Source organism: Labrus mixtus, chromosome 4 (genome assembly GCF_963584025.1).
Source record: "Labrus mixtus chromosome 4, fLabMix1.1, whole genome shotgun sequence".
Lineage (NCBI taxonomy): Eukaryota > Metazoa > Chordata > Actinopteri > Labriformes > Labridae > Labrus > Labrus mixtus.
Window position 1 is genome coordinate 7,048,895 of NC_083615.1, and position 22,580 is coordinate 7,071,474.

A 22,580-nucleotide genomic window follows, 5' to 3' on the forward strand; every position below is an offset into this window, starting at 1 on the left:
TTTCTACAGTGTACATAGGAAGAAATTTGGATATTGTTATTATTATTTAATTATTTAATGTTATATAATGAATAAATAAATAAATAAACCTTAATGCTCAATTAACCTACATTTTCTGGTGGCAAGAAATTATGTATTTTTTCTCTGAAGTAGGCCAATAGATAATCTGAATTAAATGATAAAAATGATCAACTCAAAACAGTAAAGAAAAACACAGCGTTTGTTCCAGTGAGACATTTGTCAGAAGTCTTTGCAGGCCTTTTTCCTTTTTTCTTTACAAGAGCGCCCTCTAGAGGCAGCTTACACTACAGACTAGACTAGTTCAATGCATTATGTTAACAGAGTTATCGATTTCTCGAAAGAAAACTCTTTTTAGAGAACATTTCATCCTTGAAAATGTGCTTAAGCTTTTAGGTTATTTTCTCTGTTTGTTTGAACAAACATGTTAAACTACAAGATGGCTTATAATGAAAATGCTTGGAGTGAATAGTTCCAAAAAGTGTGCGTTTGTGTCTCTGTGTGTTTGCGTATTTCACATCTATGACCGGCTCAATCGACATCTGCAATTTGTTCCTACAGATAACTTTCAGGATCAGATGAAGAGAGAGCTCTCCTACAGGGAGGAGATGGTTCAGCAGCTTCACATCGTCAGAGGTGAGAACAATAAAGCAGAGGCAGCGGGAGAAGCCGCGCTGCCAAGTGACTCCACTTTCACTGTGGATTTATAGAATCACTGTGGCAGATTTGCAGACGTGATTGATGACCAATGGGTTTAAAATGGTCTGTGTGCATAGTATATCACACATCTGTCAGATCATCATTCAGGCTGCTATGATGCTGCTACTGTAATAATGCAGTCAGGGAAATTCAACATCTTGCACTCATTGTGGGAAGCACTTCAAATTAGTCCAGTTTCTCTCACCATTTAACCGTGGATAATGTATGTAATACCACACGTCAATAATACACAGGCTCAGGTAAAGGCTATGATGACCTAATTTTAATTTAAAAAAATATCAGAATCAGAATTATTGGCCAGGTACGCTTACACACACACACAAGGAATTTAACTTTGGTGAACTGTGCTCTCATATGTACAGGTACAACATTAAATATCAACAATAAACACAATAAGAAAAGACTAATATTTACATGACTAAATATGAAACAGTGCAGTGGTGAATAGATGCTGAAGTAATCTTCAACAATTTAACTCAATTTCAGTGTTCAGTTTGCCTTTCTGCTGCACCTGGAGTTCTTGGTTATCCGGGTACTGAGAAAGACTCTCTTGTTATGTTAGTCAGCAAAGGTTTAAAATGTATTAACAAAGTAGAAGGAAACTGTTTCGCTTCAGCCGATCCACAAATGGAGGCCGGTGCTCTCAGAAAAGGACGTAAGACCTACAAAAAAAAAAATAATTCAGTGGATACCTTCTTCAAGACAGGAACCAAAGAAAATACTGGAGCACACCAATCACTTAAGACAAATTGAACAAAGGACTTACGTTTCAACACACTGCTTCTTCCTCAGAGTCAAACAGTACAGGTACAGATTTGAAAAAGTTAAATACACTCCTGCTCACAGCGAATCGTCACTCATAGGTTAATGTAAGCCCAATCATATAACATCCCATCCCAAATGTGATCGTATTTACAATATATAAGCACTATTTACAAGACAATTATTTATCAGTAGAGACAAACAACATTACAGGGAACATGAGAGGGTTACTTCCTCATTTAGTCCATAAGGTTAAACTGTGTTGAGGGTGTAAATCCAAAAGCCTCTCTTTCCAGCAGTTTGTTAACAATGTCTCCCCCTCTATATGGGAGGGAGAGATTCTTTCAATGCCCCAACATGGGAGTGTTGAAGCAGAACCATGGATAGATAGATAGATAGATATACTTTATTGTCTGTCCCAACAGAGACAGAAATTCTCCTTCGACAAGGCTCGAACAATAAACACAACTTACATTACAAACAGAAAGTGTAGTACATTAAAAGAGGACTTAAAAACATCAGTTTCTAAGTGGATTGCCTGCTTGTGTGTCTTGCTATTGAATAATCCATGTTGTGGTTGTGGGTAGCATTTAAGACGTAATGTTGGACTGTCAAGTAAGTAGCATACTGTCAAATCTGATTCTTGCATTGGCGAAGTCACACCTGTCTCACATCTGGAGACGATACAATGTCAATCCAAACCTGAGTCAGCAAATTTTTAGGACATGCATTTAATTATTTGATTCTATTATTGTGTTATTTTTGAATTTTTGGTGAATTAAATTAATTAAACTCCCGTGCTCGTACACTATTGATCTCATATCTCCTTCTTCTCAGAAGCTCACGACGCTTTACACCATTTCTCCTGTAAGATGTTGACTCCTCGCCACTGCAGCGGAACCTGCTCCTTCAAATCTCCTCTGCTCCCTCCCTGAACCACACCACATGTAGACTATATGACAGAGAAACAAAAGACAGATCTGCAGCAAACCTCCAGGGACACTGAAGAATCGAAAAAGAAAACAAAAATTGTAATATCTTGTAATATTTGAAGATATGTATCTCCATCATTCACGTTTATGTAACCATCTTGCATTCAGTGAAATTTGTTTTACTATAATAATAGCCTACCATTGACGATATTTATTATTTGTGGCAAAGTGCAATGACAATGTATGTATCCTGTGATGTTTAAAACTTTAAAGGTTGTTATTTGGGTTTTTTGTTATCAAGAATAGCTTCTCTGATTAGGAAATTTGTTGCTCCTATTCCTCACGGTAATGTGTATTAGCCTACTGCATTTGCTATGGTCGTCTTTGCAGGCCAGTATCGCCAGTATCGCTCACTTTGGACGTTAGGCACTTAACAAGTTACGGGACTTCTCAGAAAAAAAACGTGTGTAGACCAACATTATAATCATTTGAAGCGGACAAAACCCTGTACCTTTTTATTCCTGAAGACAGATGTTAGTAGGCTAAACTACACCCAAGACTTTGTTACATAGCGACATGTTCTATAAAGAATATTCTATTTGTTCATGTAATAATTGTTTTCATCACTAATAAATAACTCACTTTATTAAAAGAAATGTTGATTTTGTTCGAGAGTTACCACCGTGCATATTTCTTCATAGTCTGTTAGATTTCTAAATAAAGCACTTTGACTTTATTGGACTGGAAAATATCAACTCAGAAACATTATGTAAACATGCAAAATAAGCGTATTGAATTTTTTGAGATTGATTGATAATAGGCCTATAGACTATGGATTGTTGTTGTTGATAGCAGCATTGCCATTTATGCTTGATAAATAACTTAGATAATTAATTACTGTCAGAAGAGATGGTCCTTAATTTTTCTGATGAACTATTTAACCTTGCAACTCTTGATTAACAATAAAAATTTAAAAAAAAAAAAAAAGAGTTGCAACATCTACGTTGCAACAGCGCCCTCTGCTGTCTCCGGCGAGGAAGTGAAGCACAGTTTTGAATTCGCTCTTGTCCCTTGAGGATGACTTCTGCGCATGCGCGTCTAATGTAACAAGATGGCGGAGAGTGCGGAACTGAAGGTAAAGCGAGCCCCCCTGCATTAGCTTAACAAATAGAGGCTTCACACTGTGAGATTTGAATTTCAAAGCATCGCACCCTCGGCATTTGACAGTAAGAATACAAAGGAGTGCTGTTATCGAAGTAGCCTGCGCAACACAAACAATATTAAAGCAGCAGAGAGACGACAGACTGTTAGCTGGCTGGCTAGCTCGTTAGCATTAGCTTTGTTATTGTTGCCGACGTTCCGTTAGGCTGCCTGTGCTGAGCGGCTCACCTGCAGATAGGCCTGATATCGATGTTAGTGCAAATTAAAACCACGTTTGTGTCAACATGCAGGACCCAGAGAGACTTTACTGTCAGCCAGGTGACATTAAAAGTAGTTTGCCGGTCAGTGTTTGGGTTTTTAAAATCGGGCTGTGTCTATACCCTGGATAGAGAGGCGCACTTTAGCCTCCATTAGCTGTTGTTTCTGCTCTGATTTCATTTTAGTCCTCGAAATATTGTAACGAATATCTGTCTGAGGAGCTCATATAGATGTTGGGATGGGGATTTTGCTCAAACCCTTTGAGATAAGGTGAACATAAACACATACAGGGTTTGTTTAAACAGCTTTTGTCTGCTAACATTTAATCTACGTCGTCTTTTCAACATCTACTTCTCATGTTATAAAGTAATAAACTGCATTATTTAAATCAGTCAGGAAACTATCAAATCAGTTGCTGTGTATCCTCCTTTGCCTAATACGACCAGTTTGTTTCTTACACTTCTCTGTCAAAGTCATTTAATAAATCAAAACAATTGATCTGAATGTTCCACATATATCTGCTTGTAAGGCTCTTTTCAATCATCCTGGAAATGTTTTTGACACTAAAAATATCAACATGTCCCCAGTCCTACTTTGGCTCATCAACTGGGAATCAGATGACATTGATTTGCAGTTATAACTCAAGAGATGTTCACAAGAAGCTACTTTATATTGGGGGCAGGGTTTGGGTATAATAGAATAGAATATAATAGAATTACTTTATTGATCCCAGACTGGGAAATTGTGGCGTTACAGCAGCAGGTTATCCAAACACAATATGAGTAAAAAACACAATGTTAGCAAATCTAAACACAATATAATATTAACTACAAAGTAAATAAGTACTAAAATATATCAAAACTAAGAATGTGAATATATACAACCAGGATTTAACTAAACATTACTAATCTTAAATAGGAAGATTAAATATGAAAGATTAAATGTAAATGTGCAAAAACAGAGTAGTAAATGGACAGTATTGACATAAGTTAAAGTGCATGAGTGCATACATATTATAAGCAGAAACTATACAATATAACGGTGAGTAGACAGCCAAATGAAGTGAACATGAGTGCAGGGATAATTTGTAAATTTAACATGTGCAGAACAGATTACAGTATGCAGAGACAGATATTATCATGATAACAGTTCTCTGCTCGCATGAGGTGAGCTGTTGTACAGAGTTATGGCCTTCGGTAAGAAAGATTTCTTGTGGTCTGTCCTTGTGACAGCGGAGTTGAATCAGTGTGTTGGAGAAGCTGCTCCGCTGTTTGTCCAGTAGGGTGTGCAGAGGGTGATCAGGATTATCCATAATGGATAACAGTTTGTTAAGAGTCCTCCTCTCTGTCACCGCTACAAAAGAGTGGTGACAGAGAGGGTAGGGGCATAAACAACAAACTTAACTTTTGTGGAGTCTAACATTTTCAATTTGAACGATTTGTGTCCAGCCCTTCAATATGTATGATGTCTGTGGTGTTTCTTTATCTGACTGCATTACACTGTCAGATTCCTCTTTTTTCCATAATAGTCATTAGTTTGTTATGTTGTATCATATATTTTATGTTGTAGGATAAAAAGTAAATGTAATAGTGTATTGCATGGAATCCCTGTGTTGAATTGGCTCCTCTAAGATAATGGCTCAATGAGTGTTAGTTGAATTTGATTACTTAATTTTTACTGTGTCAACACCCACTATTATCACAAAGCTTAGAAAATTGTAGAGTGATTCTGAGAGATGTAGTCTCTGCTTCTAAAGACGATTTCTGCTGAAGTCATTTCACAGCAGCTGTGTTTGTTAAACGTACCTTATGTTGAAGCTTTTAATGTTGGCAGTGGCTAAAGAAATTATTTTTTTATTCCTGTTTCAAGTTTAACTCAGAAATGAAAGTGTCATGGGTGTGGACAATTTGCGAGCAAGTTAAGTATTTTAATATCTTGAAGGAAAGACTGTGACATGTTTATCAATAATGTTTGAAACCGGTCTCAAGTCAAAATGAGAGAAGCAAACATTTTGAAGTATTAGATAATGTTCTCTACACAATGTAACAGACCACTTTTCCAACTCTTTCTTTTTTTCAGCAAATGGTAATGAGCCTTCGAGTTTCAGAGCTCCAAGTGCTGTTGGGGTATGCAGGACGTAATAAGCACGGACGCAAACATGAACTATTGACCAAAGCCCTCCATCTACTGAAGGCTGGATGCAGTCCAGCTGTGCAGATGAAGATCAAAGAACTCTATAGACGACGCTTCCCAACCAAAATGGTTTCGCCAGTGGACATGGCTCTGCCTGGTGTTCATTCTGCCTCCAGCCTTCCCGCTGGCCTTGCTCAGCTGGGATTCGACAGCCACGGTTCCCCTTCGCCTCTGCTGCCTGTGTCTTTACTCGGGCCTAAGCATGAGCTGAGCCTGCCTCACCTTCCCTCTGCCCTGCACCCTGTACACCCAGATGTCAAGCTTCAGAGATTGCCATTCTATGATGTGCTGGATGAGCTCATTAAGCCAACCAGTCTTGGTGAGTTCCTGCTCAGCTTTGTATTTAGTGACACGACGTCCCTCTCATGTACATCATGATGGAGCAATGTGACCACAGATATCTCGACCATGACGAGTCAAAGCCATGCACTACGGCTAGCATCGATATGAGTTGATGCTAGCGCCTAGTGTTTCCACTCTCTGTGATTTTCTGTTCATGGTTTCTTTTTTGTAGCCTCAGACAACAGTCAGCGGTTCCAGGAAGCATGTTACGCCTTCGCATTAACACCACAGCAAGTTCAACAGATCAGTAGCTCCATGTAAGTCACAAAGCTCTCCAGTGCACACACTCTTCAGCTGTCAAAGAAAACAAGAGGGCCAAATCAACACAACTATAACCAAACTCCTTTCATGATTTAAACTGATTCACACAGAAGAAGAGTAAACTGAGTTGTAATGACGTTTTTTTGTTTGACTGTTTGTACCAGCCTGACGTAACTCTTCCTCTAAATCTTTAGGGACATATCTGGGACCAAATGTGACTTTGCTGTTCAAGTCCAGCTAAGGTTTGTATTACGTGCTCTGACTCTTAAAAACACATCTCTTTTAATCGAATGTTGAGGGAAAAGATTGGGTCTGGTTAGCTGCTGTCTGTTCTGGAGATACTAGGAACAGTCCTGTTGTTTAGATTAGTCTTTTAACAGTTTTGATATTGTTCAACCTTAGTGGTCTAGTCTCCATTCATTTACCTCCCTCACGTTGAATCTTATGTAAAACATTTTTTTAAAAGACAGGCACTCTTGGTTTGCATTTTCTACTTTAGTAAATACACTTAATGTCGTAAGGATAATGTAGTTCTTAGTTGGGGGATTCATTATTCACTGTATTGATGATTGGCATTCTTCAACATTGCACAATTAAAGCAATACAACTGAACTTTTTGTCCTTCATAATATGAGCTTACCACTTCTGTAATTTATTTGATTGTTTTCAGATTCTGTTTATCAGAGACGAGCTGTCCCCAGGAGGATCACTTCCCCCCAAATCTGTGTGTGAAGGTCAACGGCAAACCCTGTAATCTCCCGGTGAGTGCAGACAGTTTGTCGTTCGCTTGTCTCGACTTGTTTTCTGCGTAGTTAATTCTCAGCTTCTGAGGTTTCTGAATTCTCAGTTGGTTTTTTTTGTATCGTCCGCAGGGATATCTCCCTCCTACCAAAAATGGAGTTGAACCAAAAAGGCCCAGTCGCCCCATCAATATAACCTCTCTAGTCCGACTGTCCACCACAGTCCCCAACACGATCGTGGTTTCCTGGACTTCAGAAATTGGGAGGGTAAGAAAACCCAGACAGAGCTTACAAACTGATGCTGAAAAGAGGACTTGAGTCACCACAGTGAGACAGGTTTTGTTCATTATTTTTCTCTTCCTCCCCCAGAGTTTTTCCATGGCTGTTTATTTAGTAAGACAGCAGTCGTCTGCAGTGTTGTTGCAAAGACTACGGGCCAAAGGAATTAGAAACCCCGATCACTCGAGAGCTCTGAGTAAGTTGATACTCGATTTTACAGTATAAGCTTAGAACCTGTGTCGCTGCTACGTTTGTAAGAGAGAAGGAAATAAAGTAGTCACATTGTAATGAACTGTGGGTATAAAGTAACTGCTGCTACTTTTGCGTGGCTTGTTTGATCACATAGTCACAGCGACTTAGAATCCCCCGGAACTAAACTCAGAACCTGAAAGAAGGAAACAAGTTCCTTTAAGATTCTTGGAGTCCATTTTCTTGCTTTTTACATTTGAATGTTGAGCTGTTCAGTACAGTCGTATATTTATTTTAAAATGTAATGATACATGGTAGCTTGGGGGTCTTGTGACACAGACAGTTTATTGAACACTTGGATTTAAGACTCTTGTTGCTTATAGTTGATCTTTTTTTGTTTTGCTTTCTGTTCTGTTCAGTCAAAGAGAAACTAACTGCTGATCCAGAAAGTGAGATCGCCACCACCAGTCTACGAGTGTCTCTCCTGTGTCCTGTAAATACTCCTCTATTCCACTTCTTACAAAAAAAGTTTTAACTTCAATTTCTTTTTAAGTTGGAAACAAAAAGTACTTGTGTATACAAGCTGCATACTTCATTTTTACACATTCACTCTATCTAAAGATATTTGTTCATTGTGAAACTTTGTGCCCTGTCGTTTACTTTGTGTTTGTGTGTGTGTGTGGTTTTGTGTTTAAGCTGGGGAAGATGAGGCTTACAATCCCCTGCAGAGCGTTGACATGCTCTCACCTTCAGTGCTTCGACGCTACACTTTATATCCAAATGAATGAGAAGAAGCCGACGTGGGTGTGTCCAGTCTGTGACAAGAAGGCGCCGTATGAGCACCTCATAATTGACGGGTGAGCACAACACTGCTTCATCATCAATCAATCATTATTTGTATGGCGCTTATTCAAAACTAGTGTTATCTCGAGGCGCTTTACAAAAGAGCAGGTGAAAGACCATACTCATTGTTAAGACAAATGGGATAGTGGGAGATGGGATAAGATGCAGGGAGACTTCCTTGCTGCTGAGGTGGAGGTCGGAGCGGGCCGTGCATGAATGTGATGTGAGGCCACATGTGTCGGTCTGGCTTCCAACATATCAGCCATAAAACATACTGCACATATTCAAAATGTTAGCTTAGAATCTGATGGCATAGCTTCAGACAGTATTAACCCCAATGCTTTACATAACTCATCTTAGATGACTTAGCGACAGGGTAACTATGCAGCGTACAGTTAATGATCACGTCTGTGCAAACTTTCAAGAGAGTCTTCTCTGAGGTTTCATAATGCAACGTTCTGTGTCTTGGCGTGTAATGAGCCTTCAAAACGGGTAGGCTGTGGCTCAGTGGTCGTCGGTCGTCTTTTAGCCGGAGAGTTGGCGGTTCGATCCCAGCTCACTTTTTCTCTTCTTGTTTTCTCCACATGATAAACTGTCCTTAGGCAAGATACTGAGCCTAAAATTGCTCACAAGTGGCATAGCCAGGGGTGTATAAATGGGATTAGGTAATACTGAAGGGCACTTTATACAGCGTCCTCTGCCATCAGTTTATGAATGTGTGAGTGAACGGGTGAATTTGACGTAGTGTTAAAGCACTTTGACAGAAGACTCAAAAAGCGCTTTATAATCACAGTTCATGAATCATTTACAAACTTAGGGATCATTGCTTTAATCCACCTTCCAGCAGCGTATTGTCTGAGTTTGATTATTTTAACCTCAAGCCTTTACAAGAGCAGCCCCTCCCTTTTTATTGTAGAGGAATTATTTAGTCAATAAAAGTGCCCCTTATTTTTTACAAGTAGGTTTTATGGGAGAACAAGTATTTGTAATTTGTTTACAAAGTTACCAAACTTTGTGTCCTTTTTTCCCCACAGGTTATTCATGGAAATCTTGAGTAGCTGTTCTGATTGTGATGAAATCCAGTTCAAAGAAGATGGAAACTGGTCACCTATGAGGTCAAAGAAGGAGGTCCAGGAGGTGTCTGCTTCCTACAATGGTGTAGACAGCGGTAAGAACGAAGCTGGCACAGTTTAGATTATTTAAGTGTATCTGTCTTAGTGATCTGTGAACACAGTGAGAGCAAGCCGTTTTCTTGTAGATTCGTCTCGGACGGATTCACACGAGACGAAGCGGGGATCTAATGACAATGGGAAGAAATTTGATGTGATTGACCTGACCCTGGATAGCTCCTCGGAAGACGAGCTTGATGATGAGCCGCCTCTTAAGAGAGCCTGTCCCTCACTGTCACCTGTCTCTCCGCCTCCAAACAAAGGGTGAGTCTCTAGACCACAAACACAGAGCAAGATCATCACAATAACATTCATTTTTGTGCTCGTTGTGCTCTGGTCTTTTGGTTTTCTGTCGCTGACCTGATACCCCATTTTCCCCCAGAGTACTGAACCTACACAGCCAGGCCTCGCCTGTGTCCAGAGCTCCCAGCATGCCCCCCGTGGAGACCAGCTACATTCCTCCCCCTCCACCTCTCATCCAGGACTACCGCCACTATTACCACTCTACTAGTGACCTTCCAGGTAGATTAGATTGGAACACTTTATTGATCCCCAGCGGGGAAACTCATTTGCCACCTGGTCAATTCATACACACAACAAACATTTGGTCAAGCTGTCACTTACCGTCAAAGATGTGTTTCCACATTATTTTCAAATCTATGACAACAATAATCACATGCAGATATGTGTATTGCACTACAGTGTCCCAATTGTTAAGAAATACATATTAGACCTCAGCTCTGGGTATTCTTAACTCGTCTGAGTTAGCTGATTCAATTTGGCATCTTTCATTTTTCCCTCTGTTTCCCCAAACACTGTTTCCTTACTGAGAAGTGGTGAAGGGTCATGCCCGGAGAGTTGTGTGTCGACTTAAAATACATCCTTAACTATCAGGATGAAATAACGCACTTAATCTGTCTAATTCAGTTAGCTGACTCCTCATATTAGTTTAAGCTTCGTTTTACAACGGAAACAGGACTGCAGATAAATTCTCTGATCTGTTAGAGCGAAGGTTTTCCAAGTCACTGTGACAAATGGAGACCAATTGGTAAACTGGAAGTAAATTATTGCCATTAAGTCAGTTAGTTGGAAGAGAGCCCCAAAGACTTTATTAGATTACATAACATCAAATTGGCAACATTAAAAACATTCTTAATACATTTCCCATGCATACACAGACTACTGGATTATCTTAATACTCGATTAATGTGCCTTTATTCAAGATAGACGGAGGTAATCAATCAGTCAATCTTTATTTGTTTGTAGTCAATTCTTAACAAATGTTATCTCCCTTTTCAAAAACATGCAGGCCTAACTTACTCTTTATTACATATTTACAGAGACCCAACATTAATCCAACATGAGTAAAGCACTTGGGCAACATTTAGAAAAAAAGACAGTGACAATTTTAACATTGTGACCGTGTTTGGGCTTGGAAAGTGGGATAGAGGGAGACGCAGAAAGGAAGAGATGAATAGAGACAAACAGAGAAACCAATGAATAAAACACACGAGGCTACAATGCCCGTAATAATAGTAAATGAAATACAGCAAAATACAGCAGTCATTCATTCATTGTCCTTAATGTCATGTCCTGGTAAAGGAATTCACACCGTGGTATGTGGTATTATCGCGCCACCTCTTTTTTTTATTTATTAAGCTAATTTGTTTGTGATCAGGGGTCGGCAACTAGCCCGCCAGCATTAATATCTGGCCCGCAAGATGTTTTTTGATTGTGGCTTTAATTAGTTTGATTCTTTTCTTAACAACAACGCAGTGACAATCAGTGACCGACACAAACGTCTGAACATGAGGTGGGGTGAGGTGACTTCACGTGCAGTTGTGACAGTTGCCTCATACTCTGCAGTTGGCCTTTTTATACTGTGGTAAATATTGTTTTGCGGTTACCGTGACAGCCTTATATGTAAGCTTTAAAATCAGGCAGACTTGACAAAATCCAAATGAACATAAAAAATGTGTGTTTGTGGAAAAATGAAATTGTATATTGAAATCCAGAACAAAGGAAGTGGACTGAGCCTTCTCATTCTCTTGCAGATTTAAACTTCTTCTCCTTCCTCCAAGGCGACAATCATCAGGTACATGACCTCAGAGCAACTGATCTGAAAGCAGCATCATACTGCAGTGTGTTTACGTCCAGTTGTGGTGATAAAGGTTCCTCTTTTCTTTCTTTTCAGCATTACAACATGGTGATGGCTGCCGCCGCAGCTGCTTCAGCGTCAGAGGACCCTGACCTGCTCCTCAACCGCTTCCTGCCGTACGGCTCCTCTCAGATGTTGAGGGAGCAGCCGGGGACCCCTGGGAGCAGCACGCTGGCAGCCACCAACGGAGGCAGCAACAGCGGCAGCACCAGTAGTTTGGTTTCGTCCAGCAGTCTACGGGATCGGGACAAAGACAGAGACAGCCACTCCATCTCAGGATTGTCGCGGTCCTCGGTGGAAGCTGCAGCAGCTGCCATTTATGGATCCATGTCTGACGTTATCTCTCTTGACTAGATCCACACAGAACTGAATGACAAGGGAGACCTCGACACAGGAGCTCTTTGTAAATAAGGAAGAGGAAGAAGAAAGAATACAGTGCTATGTACAGAGAGGAAAATCTATTTTCAATTTTACTTATCATATGTATATAAACTTAGGACGCTTCTTGTCCAGTGAGTTACTTCAGTTGATATTTTTCTGTGAAGACTGAAGACTTTTTCACACCTCTTCATGTGGTCCTTCGATTATATTGTACCTTTTGTACCTGGTTTTTACAGTTTTGTTTAATATTTCATGTCAATGGCATTATTTCAGTCAACTATAATGTGCACAGCACCCAATGAGGTGACACCTCATGGAACATTGTCTTTAGAATATAAAGAAAATGGGCATTGTAATAGTAACTTATACAAATGGCAAGAGACAGCAAAACAGGAACATGTGTTTCACTTTATTTTCTAAATGGCACCATTTTCGTCCAATGTTTTGACAGCAGAAAGATCAAGTGATTTTTGGCATCACTGTAGATTTTTCTGTAGGACATTCATGCTGTGGTCATATTATTTGAAAGAATTATTTATAGTGTAAGTTATGTTTGATGTATGCTGTTTTTTTTAAAGAAGCATTCCCTTTGCCTCTAGGAACTGTTGCCACTAGAAATACCAGAAGCAAACGCTAGATCCTTCTGTTGTCATAACTCTGCACTCTACGCATTTTTCAGTCCAATCAAATTGAATATGAACTACATTGTACAGTTTACACTGTACTGGAAAATACATCTGAATTGGGAATGTATCAGTGTTGTAATGCCAGGCTTTTTCAGTGTGTGAATGAATTATACACAATCAGACCTTGTATGTGCATCTAACAAATGCCATATAGTGACATTTTCTTTTAAACTACAGATGTCTCATTTGAAAAGTTACGCCTAAAGATGAAAGTTAAGTGGCTAGAAGTCATCCAAGAAATTCTCTTCCATTTTCGCGACAAGGCTAGTTTCTGGTCCACTTTTGGTAAATCTTTAACTGAAAGGCTGAGAATTGTTAAGTGGGTGCAAATGGATTAAAAAAAATCATCCTGACTTTGTTTGATTTTAGCCTCTGCTGTTTTTACTTTAAACGCTAAGTGGAGCAGTGAAGCATTCACAGTTGCAGTAAACGCTTAAAGAATAGTTTTCAGCTTAGCATGTCTGCAAATGACCTGAAAGCTTGTTATTTAAGTCCTATGCTGTTCCTTAGTGAGTAGCTTTTTATTTGTTAAGTGTGGCCTATTTGCAACAGCCTCTAAGTGAACTGTGATAGCTTGATCTCTGACCGGATCACCAAACACATTTTGCCCCCGAAGTGAAAACAATTGAAGTTAATACGGACGCCTCCCCTCCCTTTTTTTTTTCTGGACTTGTGCTTATAATTAGAATTATTTATTATCATATATATTTTCAGCATTTGTTTGATTTGTGGATATGCATTGCTGTCACTGTATGTGATCTTTCTTTTGTAATTATATAATTAATGCTATTTAAAGATGTCATTGTTGCTTGACATGCATTGTAACATTTTCTGTTCCTCTGTCCGTTTTACTATCAGATGATGTCAATAACTCAATAGAGGCTTTGAGCATTTTGAACCGCTTCAAGGTCTACTGTGCTGTTTGATATTTCTAAGAATAAAACAAGATATAAGAAAGTGTATCTTGTAGTTGATCAAAAGACAGTCTTGATCAATATGTATGTGTTCTTCTGTGAGCAGTTCACTCAGTTTGGCTTTCAACACTTTTAGATCATCCAAGCCTAAAGCACTGGCAAATATAAATGTACAATATGTGCTGGCTGTCGGATTATTACTGGCCTAGGTGAAGACATCCAGTAGTTGATGATTCCCTGGATTAGTGAGAACTCTCACCTGCTTTATACTTCTTTTTTATTTTGGGGAATAATATGCGCTCTTATCAGGCTGTGACTGGAAGAGAGTCTGATTTGAGGCACTAGGATCATTATCACAAAATAAGAAGTTGGATCCCCTCTGATTGAAATCCCAAACTCTTAACTTTTGGCTTACATAATGTATGGATGAAAGACTATACCGCTCAAGCCAGTTACCGCTTGTGAACTGTAGATACTAATGTGGTAGGTCATTGTTACACTCAGTCTTGAGAAGATGGATTTGTTCTTCCTCAGCTGAAGCTTTGACCTTGTTTTGAAGCTTTTGCCCTGTGATGCATCTCTCAAATCAATCATTTCAGAAACGACTTGTGTTTCAGCGACAGACTGGTTGGGTTACCTCAGAGCACAGCAATCAGGGCAAAATCTGGAGGGAACTTTATACAGTATGTGCTTCTTACACCGGCTCTCCTGTAGCAGCTGTTTATCTCAGGTTTGTGCTTGTTTTTGACTAAAGTAACTTCACAGAGACGTACTGTACCCATGTTCCTTTTATACTTTTATGTTTCTTCCCAATACTTTTGCTTTAGGTTGAGATGTTTTTGTGTTCTTGCACAATACTTTTCGGTACCCTGTAAGTACTTAAGCATTCCCTTGCAATATTTTTGCAAACCCTTGCAAAACTTTTTTTTTTCTCCTTCAGCAATTATCAGATCATTTAAATTGACTTCGAACTGGGTACTTGTCCTGCTGAAAGTAAACTTAAATGGTTTCCTAGATCCAGATGTCCCTGGTCTTTTTTTTAGTCGTTTTAATATGTCCTGCCTCTTACGACATATTTCACACATTTGCATCCAGAATTGACTAAAACTAATCTCAGAGGTAACATCGTTAGTTTTCTAGCCAGTTACTTTTAATCATAACACTGATCAAAAGTTAAGAAATTATGTCGACAAAATTTTAAAAACAAGTTAAACAACTAAAATGATTCAAAGCCCTACAATTTTCTCCTCAGGGATTTTCTCAAACTGCCCCCTCCACACTCACTCCGCCTCGGACAGAGTGAAGTCACATCCACAGCTGAATGAAGTACCCTTTGTTAAGGTGGAGGGGATGATAGCAGCAGAAAGCTTTGGGACAAACTCCCCTCAAGTTGTCCGTATAAATAACTTGTGCCAGACTCATAAATCACTTCACAGTATGAGAAAAAAAAATATTCAGTTGCATTTCTTTTTTTAACATCTTATCATTTAACACTTTAAAATCCAAAACATGTACCGTTTTCAATACAGGAGAATCATTAATTAGAATCGTCTTCATGAAACTGTGATACCCATCTATATGCTGATGACACAGTTCTATATTGTGCGGCTGACTCTGTACATCTTTCAGCCATACCTTTGCAGCAGTCTTTTAATGTACTGCACCCTAAATGACCTGCGATTAGTACTTAATGCTGACAGAACCAAATTGATGCTTTTCTCGAGAGATACAGAAATGAACAAAAGCGATACCAAGATTGTTGCCAGGAATGGGCTAATGATTGAGAGAGTCACAGAATATAAATATCTGGGCATGTGGATTGATGAACGACTGACATTTTACTTTCACATTAATAATCCTACAGGAAGAGTCAGGCAAAAAAAAGTTATTGCTACAGAAATTCAATTGTTTTTCCAATGTTCTGTAGGAAGTGTCTGTTGTGGAGTCTGTTTTTATGTCAGTCTTGGACTATGGTGATGTCATCTAAAGGCATGCACCTGCCACAACGCTCAAACGTCTCCACTCCGTCTACCATTCTGTGTTAAGATTTATTCCCAGTGACCCCTATGATACACATCAGAGGTTGGTTGGTCCTCTCTCACAGAAAGATGTGATATGCACTGGCACCCTTTTATTTATAAAGCTTTTACAGAAAAATGATAGATAGATATAATCTTTATTATCATTGTATACAAGGACACAATGAAACTTTGTTAGCAGCAATCCTAAACAGCAGCGTTTACAAAAACAACAAAAATATATTTGTGGTGATATGAAAGAGAGATATGCAAAAAGTGGCCAGAGCAGTTGCTGTTCAGTGAATGGACGATAATAATAATAAATAAATAGACAGTTGTGGTGACTGAAAGAATATATACAGTTATTATTTTGCAGTGACTGATTAATTAAACAAATATAAATATAGAGATATAGTGCAAATAAGTGAAGTTATGATGCAGTGACAGAGTATATACAGTTATTATTGTGCAGTGACTGGATGAGTAAATAAACAGTTTTAGTGCAATGAATAAATGAATAAATAGAAAGTTAAAGTTAAAGTGCAGTGACTGAGTAAATACATAGACAATTGTAAAGCAGTGAATTACAAAGTTATTGCACAAGTAAACCAAATGAACCTCATTCTTAACAGAACTCATACATCTTTCGACTGGGCATTACTCGACACGTTCCTTAAAAAAGGTTGCTGTTGAATGTTCCTCGAGTCATCGGAACTGGGAAAATCTGCATTATTTTATTCTGCACCTGACTCTTGGAACAACATACAGCATCTTGTTGAGGGAAATTAACTTTTACCTTTTTGGCATTTTAGAAACCTAATCTTAAACCTCTGTTTGTAACTGTTTTAGGCTACATAAAGTATTATTTATTGCAGTTTTGTAATATTTACAAAACTGTTTTAAATGGTAAATGGACTTGAGCTTATATAGCGCTTTTCTCGTCTTCCAACTACTCAAAGCGCTTTTACACCACATGTCACACCCACCCATTCACACACTGATGGTAGTGATCGGTATGTAGTATCATCCATCAGAAGTAACTAATCCCATTCATACACCGCCACCGAAGCAGCAGGAGCAATTCGGGGTTAAGTGTCTTGCCCAAGGACACATCGGACATGTTGCCCAGCTGAGGATCGAACCCTCGATCTTCCGGTTGAGAGGTGACGACTCTACCAACTGAGCCAATATTTTTGTATAATATATACAATATTTACAAAAATATTTACAAAACTGTTAAAAAATGTACAGTTTTTTTATTGCAATTTTGTAATATTTACAGTCTATGTTTTTTACTCGCTTAATTATTTTAGTATATTTTCGACTTTTTTTTCCAGTACTTATTGTCTTAGCTTCTTAGAAACCAAGTTTATTGATTTTAATAGTTTTGTATTCATCTTTCTTCTGTTTTTTTTAATGATTTGTTGTCTTTCTTTTAATTCATTCTGTAATGACTCAATGTCATTAAATGAGGGTTGCCCCTCAATGATCTTTCGAGTATAAATAAATGTTGAATTAATTAGTTCCTGATTAAAATGGAAGCTTTATTATTTTAATATTATTTATTATTTAATATTATATTGTGTTTAAATTTGCTAATATTGTGTTTTTTTGCTCATATTGTGTGTTTGGACAACCTGCTGCTGTAACGCCACAATTTCCCAGTTTGGGATCAGTAAAGTAATTATATTATATTAACATGATTTATACTATTTTTAGGCATTTAAACTTTTTTTTTTTTTTGCACGGGGTCGTCTCCAATGACGAACAATAAGGTGATGCACCTGTTCCGTAAACCAGCGTCGATGCGATGCAGGCTCTCTGTTGACGTCACTCAACGTGGTGCGTAGGGAGGGCGTGGTCTGAGAAAAAAAAAAAAGGCGACTCGTTTGTCTCATTCAGCGTCTTTTCGGTCGCGCCAAAATTGCGTCACAACGATTATGACGTCTTTAGATAGCGGCGCCGTTTCAGACTGGAATGGGAGCTAGCGATTTTCCCCATATTTTGATAGTTTAATCCGTGAATGGCGCCGAAACAGGACCCGAAACCTAAATTTCAAGAAGGTAACATTTGGGTTGTATTTGAAGTGCTGGTGGATATGTGGCGTGGAGACCATTTGAGAGCTCATCCACCATGGTAGCTTAGCTTTAGCACGAAACAAACAGCTTGGAACAGCTAGCGTTGTTAGCCTTCATTGTTGTTGCACAGAACATGTCTTGATCGTGTTTGTTCGCAGCGGTAGTTAAATGTTCAGTGTTTACCTCAGCAGTAGCATACAGGTAAAGCTTGCAGTTTAAATTGCAGGTAAACAGGTAGTTTCATTCATGCAGTGTTAGCCTCTTACTGGTCCCTCCTCTCTGAAACCTTGTTGGCCTCTTGTACAGTTATCAGGTTCCTCTCGCTTCTTTCTGATATTATTCTAACTGCATTTTGTATTTAAATTACTTCAGTTCTCTGTTGGTGATGGCAGCCAACATTTCATTAAAAAAAAATCATTTTTATTGTATAAATTATTTTTGCATCAACACAAATGAACAGCCTGTCAGAGACAAACATATTCACAGTCTGTTTTAACGACTTTGATATATTATTCTCTGCCATCAAAAAGTCAAATGTTTATGTCAAATGTGTTTTCTTTGTGAGCTGTTTAATAGTTTAAATGTGCGTGTGATAATTATAATAATAATAATAATTAAAATAATAATTAATTTATACTTTATTGATCCTGCGAGGGGAAATTCGTTTTTACACTCTGTCTAGTAAACATGCTACACACACATGTACAAACAGGATCCTGTGCAGCAGTAGTTCAGTCTGTAGGGCCTTAGGTTGGGAACCGGAGGGGTCGCCGGTTCAAGTCCCGGTGCGTACCAAATATGGAAGTTGGTCTGGTAGCTGGAGAGGTGCCAGATCGCTTCCTGAGCACCGCCGAGGTGCCCTTGAGCAAGGCACCAAACCCCCCTCCCCACCATCAGCTCAGGAGCGCCCGCTGTGGGCCGCTCCATCACTCTGACATCTCTCCATTAGTGCATGTCCATAGAATCCTGTTTCTGCATGTGTGTGTGTGTTCATGACTTACAGAGTGTAAAAACTGAATTTCCCCTTGCAGGATCAATAAAGTAAATCTTAATCTATGCACATGCACTAATGGAGAGGTCTCAGAGTGAGACCACAGTGGGCGCTCCTGAGCTGGTGGTGGGGTGGGGGTTTGGTGCCTTGCTCAAGGGCACCTCGGCGGTGCTCAGGAAGTGGACTGGCACCTCTCCAGCTACCAGATCAATTTCCGGACTTGGTCCGTGCCGGGACTTGAACCGGCGACCCTCCGATTCCCAACCAAAGTCCCGCCCCCCAGATCTACTGCCGCCCCAAGTGATGATTGTTGCGTTTACAATTCCACTGTGTTTGATTGTTTTTTTATTGACCATCACTCTGTCCAGGTGAAAGAGTGCTGTGTTTTCATGGGCCATTGCTCTACGAAGCTAAGGTAGGCTGTTCCTCTCATCCTCTCATCCTCTTCTTTGTTGTCTTAACAAAATACACTGACAAATAACAGTTTCTCTCTTTGCAGTGTGTTAAGATAAACATCAAGGACAAACACATCAAATACTTTATTCATTACAGTGGATGGAATAAGAAGTACGTTTTGTGTTATAACAAATTAAGTCTCACTCAAATCAAGATTTGTACACTAAAGATCACCAAATGACTGATTTCTTTATTCTTGTTTTATTTCTTCAGCTGGGACGAATGGGTTCCTGAAAGCCGAGTGCTTAAGTATGTGGACAGTAATCTGCAGAAACAGAAAGAGCTTCAGAGGGCCAATCAGTAAGTCCACATCATCTCTTTTTTTAAAGGAATGCAAGTTTAAAAAAAAGGTTTTAAGTTTGAAGGTTTTTTTTTTACCAAGGTTAACAAAAAATCAGGACATCATTGACAGCACAATGAAAAAATGTGTTGACTAATTAACCTCAGAACCGATTATGAAATCGTCTGAAATCATGAGCAGGTATGAAACATGTATGATGTTAATTCTGAAGTCTACCATGAGAAGTGTTTAACTGGTTATATAAACCAGACTGAATTTAATACTGATGCTTTTATATGACCTACAACAGAGAAGTGACCATCCAGAAGAAGATTATTTATAGTTCTTTTGAATGTCTCTCGTCACTGCTCCCTGCTCAGTGTTAGACAAAGCAATAGGCAACACTCTAACCTGAAAAAACGTCCACAGCAGAAAGTCGGTGAGCCGTAAGTTTGACACTTAAAAGGACGATGGATGCGTTTTTTTGGTTTTTTTTAAATTAGAGACTCAACTTATATAACTTATGAATTTATAGGGACATGCAAAGAGATGAGATCACCGCAGTGGCCAATAAATCATCACAAACAGAAAATTCCTCCGAGTTACTTCAAGTATTTTAACATTTGTCTTTTCTTAACTAGAGACCATTATGTAGAAGGGAGAATGAGGGGGGCTGCACCGAATAAGAAGATACCTGCTCCACCGCAAAAGAATGATGTGTGAGTGCAAATTATTAGTTATTCTATTTGTCCTTTATGTTTCCTTTTTGTTATATCTACTTACTCTCACTTACTAAAACATGTGTTCTTTTTCTTTTGTAGGAAAACCAAAAAGAACAAACAAAAGAGTAAGTTCATCACCTCGTGTATGCACAAAATGAAAACTGTTATAATGCATGTACTACAACCCACAAAGTATGTGTTTCTCTTGTCATTACATTAGACTGTCAAAATCATTTTGCTCTTTCTTCCTGTTCTAAATGAAATGACGGTTTGCTGTGTTTCTGTCTGGTGCAGCTCCTGGTGCAGGTGAAGGGACGAGTTCAGGAGGAGAACCAACCCACCCTCCACGGAAGAAGAGGGCACGAGTTGACCCAACAGTTGAAAGTGTAAATGAGATCTACTGATGATTATCACCTAATGTAAAATCATACAAAGCTGAAATGAAAGAATCTGAAGTAGTGGAATTATTCTCTGTGATTGCCGCTTTTTGGAAACACTATCTGTTTTTAACTTTGAAGAAATGTTGGTGGGTCATTTCTTAACTCTGTTCCTCTCTGTGCAGGAGGAGACCTTCATAAATCGAGTTGAGGTTAAAGTAAAAATCCCAGAAGAGTTGAAACCTTGGCTTGTGGATGACTGGGACCTAATTACACGGCAAAAACAGGTCCCACAGTGACATTCGATCTGACATGAACCATTTATCACAACTTTTAATACATTCATTTACACTCGTGTGTCTTTTCACTTGAACGTTACTAAAGGTTTGTTTTTGTGTTTCACGTCTTCAGCTTTTCCACCTACCTGCCAAAAAGAATGTTGACGCAGTTCTTGAAGATTATGCAAACTACAAGAAATCAAGAGGAAACTCTGACAGCAAGTAAATCACATCATTATCTGTCTTTTTCTCTGTGATGTTTTTTTTTCATCCTCTCATACTGACCCGCTGTAGATCACAATAGACACTGCAATAGAAACTCCGCTTGCTTGTTTGTCCATTTAAAAAATCTTGTATGTCACAGAGATATAACTCATTTGTCCGTCCTTGTTCAGGGAGTTTGCCGTGAACGAGGTGGTCGCTGGGATCCGGGAATATTTCAATGTCATGCTGGGGACGCAACTTCTCTACAAATTTGAGAGGCCCCAGTACGCAGACATCCTGGCCAACCATCCAGATACATCTATGTCACAGATCTATGGCGCTCCTCACCTACTCAGACTCTTTGGTAAAAAAAAAAACAACAACATTTTTTTCCTGTAAAGAACAGTTTAAGTTGTGTAGCTACAAAGTGAGAAGAGTTGTGAATCCATAATCCAAGTCGTTAGCCAGACTGAGCTAATCAGTTAGATCATTATGTTTGACAAACACTTGTTCAAGGCCTCTGTGTTTGAGGCTGAGTGAAGTGGAAAATTGAAATGATTCTAAGGTCTTAATGAATGGAAACAAGGCGATGGCTCTTCGGAGTGTGATATTCTGTCTTTATTTAATTTAGTGAGGATCGGAGCGATGCTGGCGTACACTCCGTTGGATGAAAAGAGCCTTGCACTGCTGCTCAGTTATCTACAGGACTTCCTCAAGTGAGTAATCACAAAATGGTAGAGACTAAAAGTTTTATCCTTAACTAAACAGAAATTAAAAAAAAACGGGTTCTTTGTTCCAGGTATCTTGTAAAGAACTCTGCATCCCTCTTCAATGCAAGTGACTATGAGGTTGCGCCCCCAGAGTACCACCGGAAGGCAGTGTGAAGTTTTTTTTTTTTTTATAGGAGGATCTGAAGCCTTTGTGTGCCGAAGTCTGGAAACAACTTTCTTAACTGTCGATCTGATTTCACAAAAAGCCTTCGGAGAACGGATTGCGCAAGATCTGACGATTCATTGTGGAGGAGTCAGAACGAGATGTCACACTAATCCCCGGACAAATTCATTTTCTTTCATGTGGAAAGCTGCTGAGTACGCTCTTCCTGTATTGGTATGTTTTTGAGTACCACCTTTTTAGTTTTTATTATCCTTGTTTTTGTCCCTTTTTGTTTAC

General features: G+C 39.0%; 3 protein-coding genes across 6 annotated transcripts in view; all 3 read left to right on the top strand.

Moving 5' to 3' along the window:
- The window catches only part of skor1b (SKI family transcriptional corepressor 1b), a 136,258-nt gene extending 133,176 nt beyond the window's left edge, over positions 1 to 3,082 (top strand). For 2 of the 3 annotated variants that reach the window (XM_061035461.1, XM_061035460.1), the window contains exons 7-8: positions 580 to 654; positions 2,338 to 3,082. In XM_061035461.1, coding sequence (XP_060891444.1) covers positions 580 to 654; positions 2,338 to 2,435 — 173 coding nt within the window. In that variant the 3' untranslated portion in view covers positions 2,436 to 3,082. The remainder of the gene's footprint in view (positions 1 to 579; positions 655 to 2,337) is intronic. The other variant, XM_061035463.1, reaches the window with a different exon arrangement.
- A 441-nt stretch (positions 3,083 to 3,523) lies between these two features.
- pias1b (protein inhibitor of activated STAT, 1b) lies at positions 3,524 to 14,052 on the top strand. 2 transcript variants are annotated; one of them, XM_061035464.1, is made up of 14 exons: positions 3,524 to 3,567; positions 5,931 to 6,363; positions 6,559 to 6,643; positions 6,842 to 6,889; positions 7,318 to 7,408; positions 7,520 to 7,654; positions 7,757 to 7,862; positions 8,275 to 8,348; positions 8,552 to 8,712; positions 9,733 to 9,866; positions 9,957 to 10,131; positions 10,250 to 10,389; positions 11,922 to 11,962; positions 12,062 to 14,052. In XM_061035464.1, the coding sequence occupies exons 1-14, from the start codon at positions 3,544 to 3,546 to the stop codon at positions 12,377 to 12,379; spliced, it is 1,965 nt and encodes a 654-aa protein (XP_060891447.1). In that variant the 5' UTR covers positions 3,524 to 3,543; the 3' UTR covers positions 12,380 to 14,052. The 2 variants fall into 2 exon arrangements, with proteins under 2 accessions (XP_060891447.1, XP_060891448.1); XM_061035465.1 differs by lacking the exon at positions 11,922 to 11,962 and having other exon boundaries at positions 12,062 to 12,153.
- A 3,883-nt stretch (positions 14,053 to 17,935) lies between these two features.
- morf4l1 (mortality factor 4 like 1) overlaps positions 17,936 to 22,580 on the top strand; it is a 4,771-nt gene continuing 126 nt past the window's right edge. The window contains exons 1-12 of the mRNA XM_061035472.1: positions 17,936 to 18,087; positions 19,462 to 19,508; positions 19,593 to 19,660; positions 19,763 to 19,849; positions 20,471 to 20,548; positions 20,651 to 20,676; positions 20,846 to 20,937; positions 21,114 to 21,215; positions 21,340 to 21,428; positions 21,602 to 21,774; positions 22,042 to 22,126; positions 22,210 to 22,580. The exon at positions 22,210 to 22,580 is cut by the window's right edge and continues 126 nt beyond it. Of these exons, the coding sequence (XP_060891455.1) occupies positions 18,048 to 18,087; positions 19,462 to 19,508; positions 19,593 to 19,660; positions 19,763 to 19,849; positions 20,471 to 20,548; positions 20,651 to 20,676; positions 20,846 to 20,937; positions 21,114 to 21,215; positions 21,340 to 21,428; positions 21,602 to 21,774; positions 22,042 to 22,126; positions 22,210 to 22,294 (972 nt within the window). The 5' untranslated portion in view covers positions 17,936 to 18,047 and the 3' untranslated portion in view covers positions 22,295 to 22,580. The remainder of the gene's footprint in view (positions 18,088 to 19,461; positions 19,509 to 19,592; positions 19,661 to 19,762; positions 19,850 to 20,470; positions 20,549 to 20,650; positions 20,677 to 20,845; positions 20,938 to 21,113; positions 21,216 to 21,339; positions 21,429 to 21,601; positions 21,775 to 22,041; positions 22,127 to 22,209) is intronic.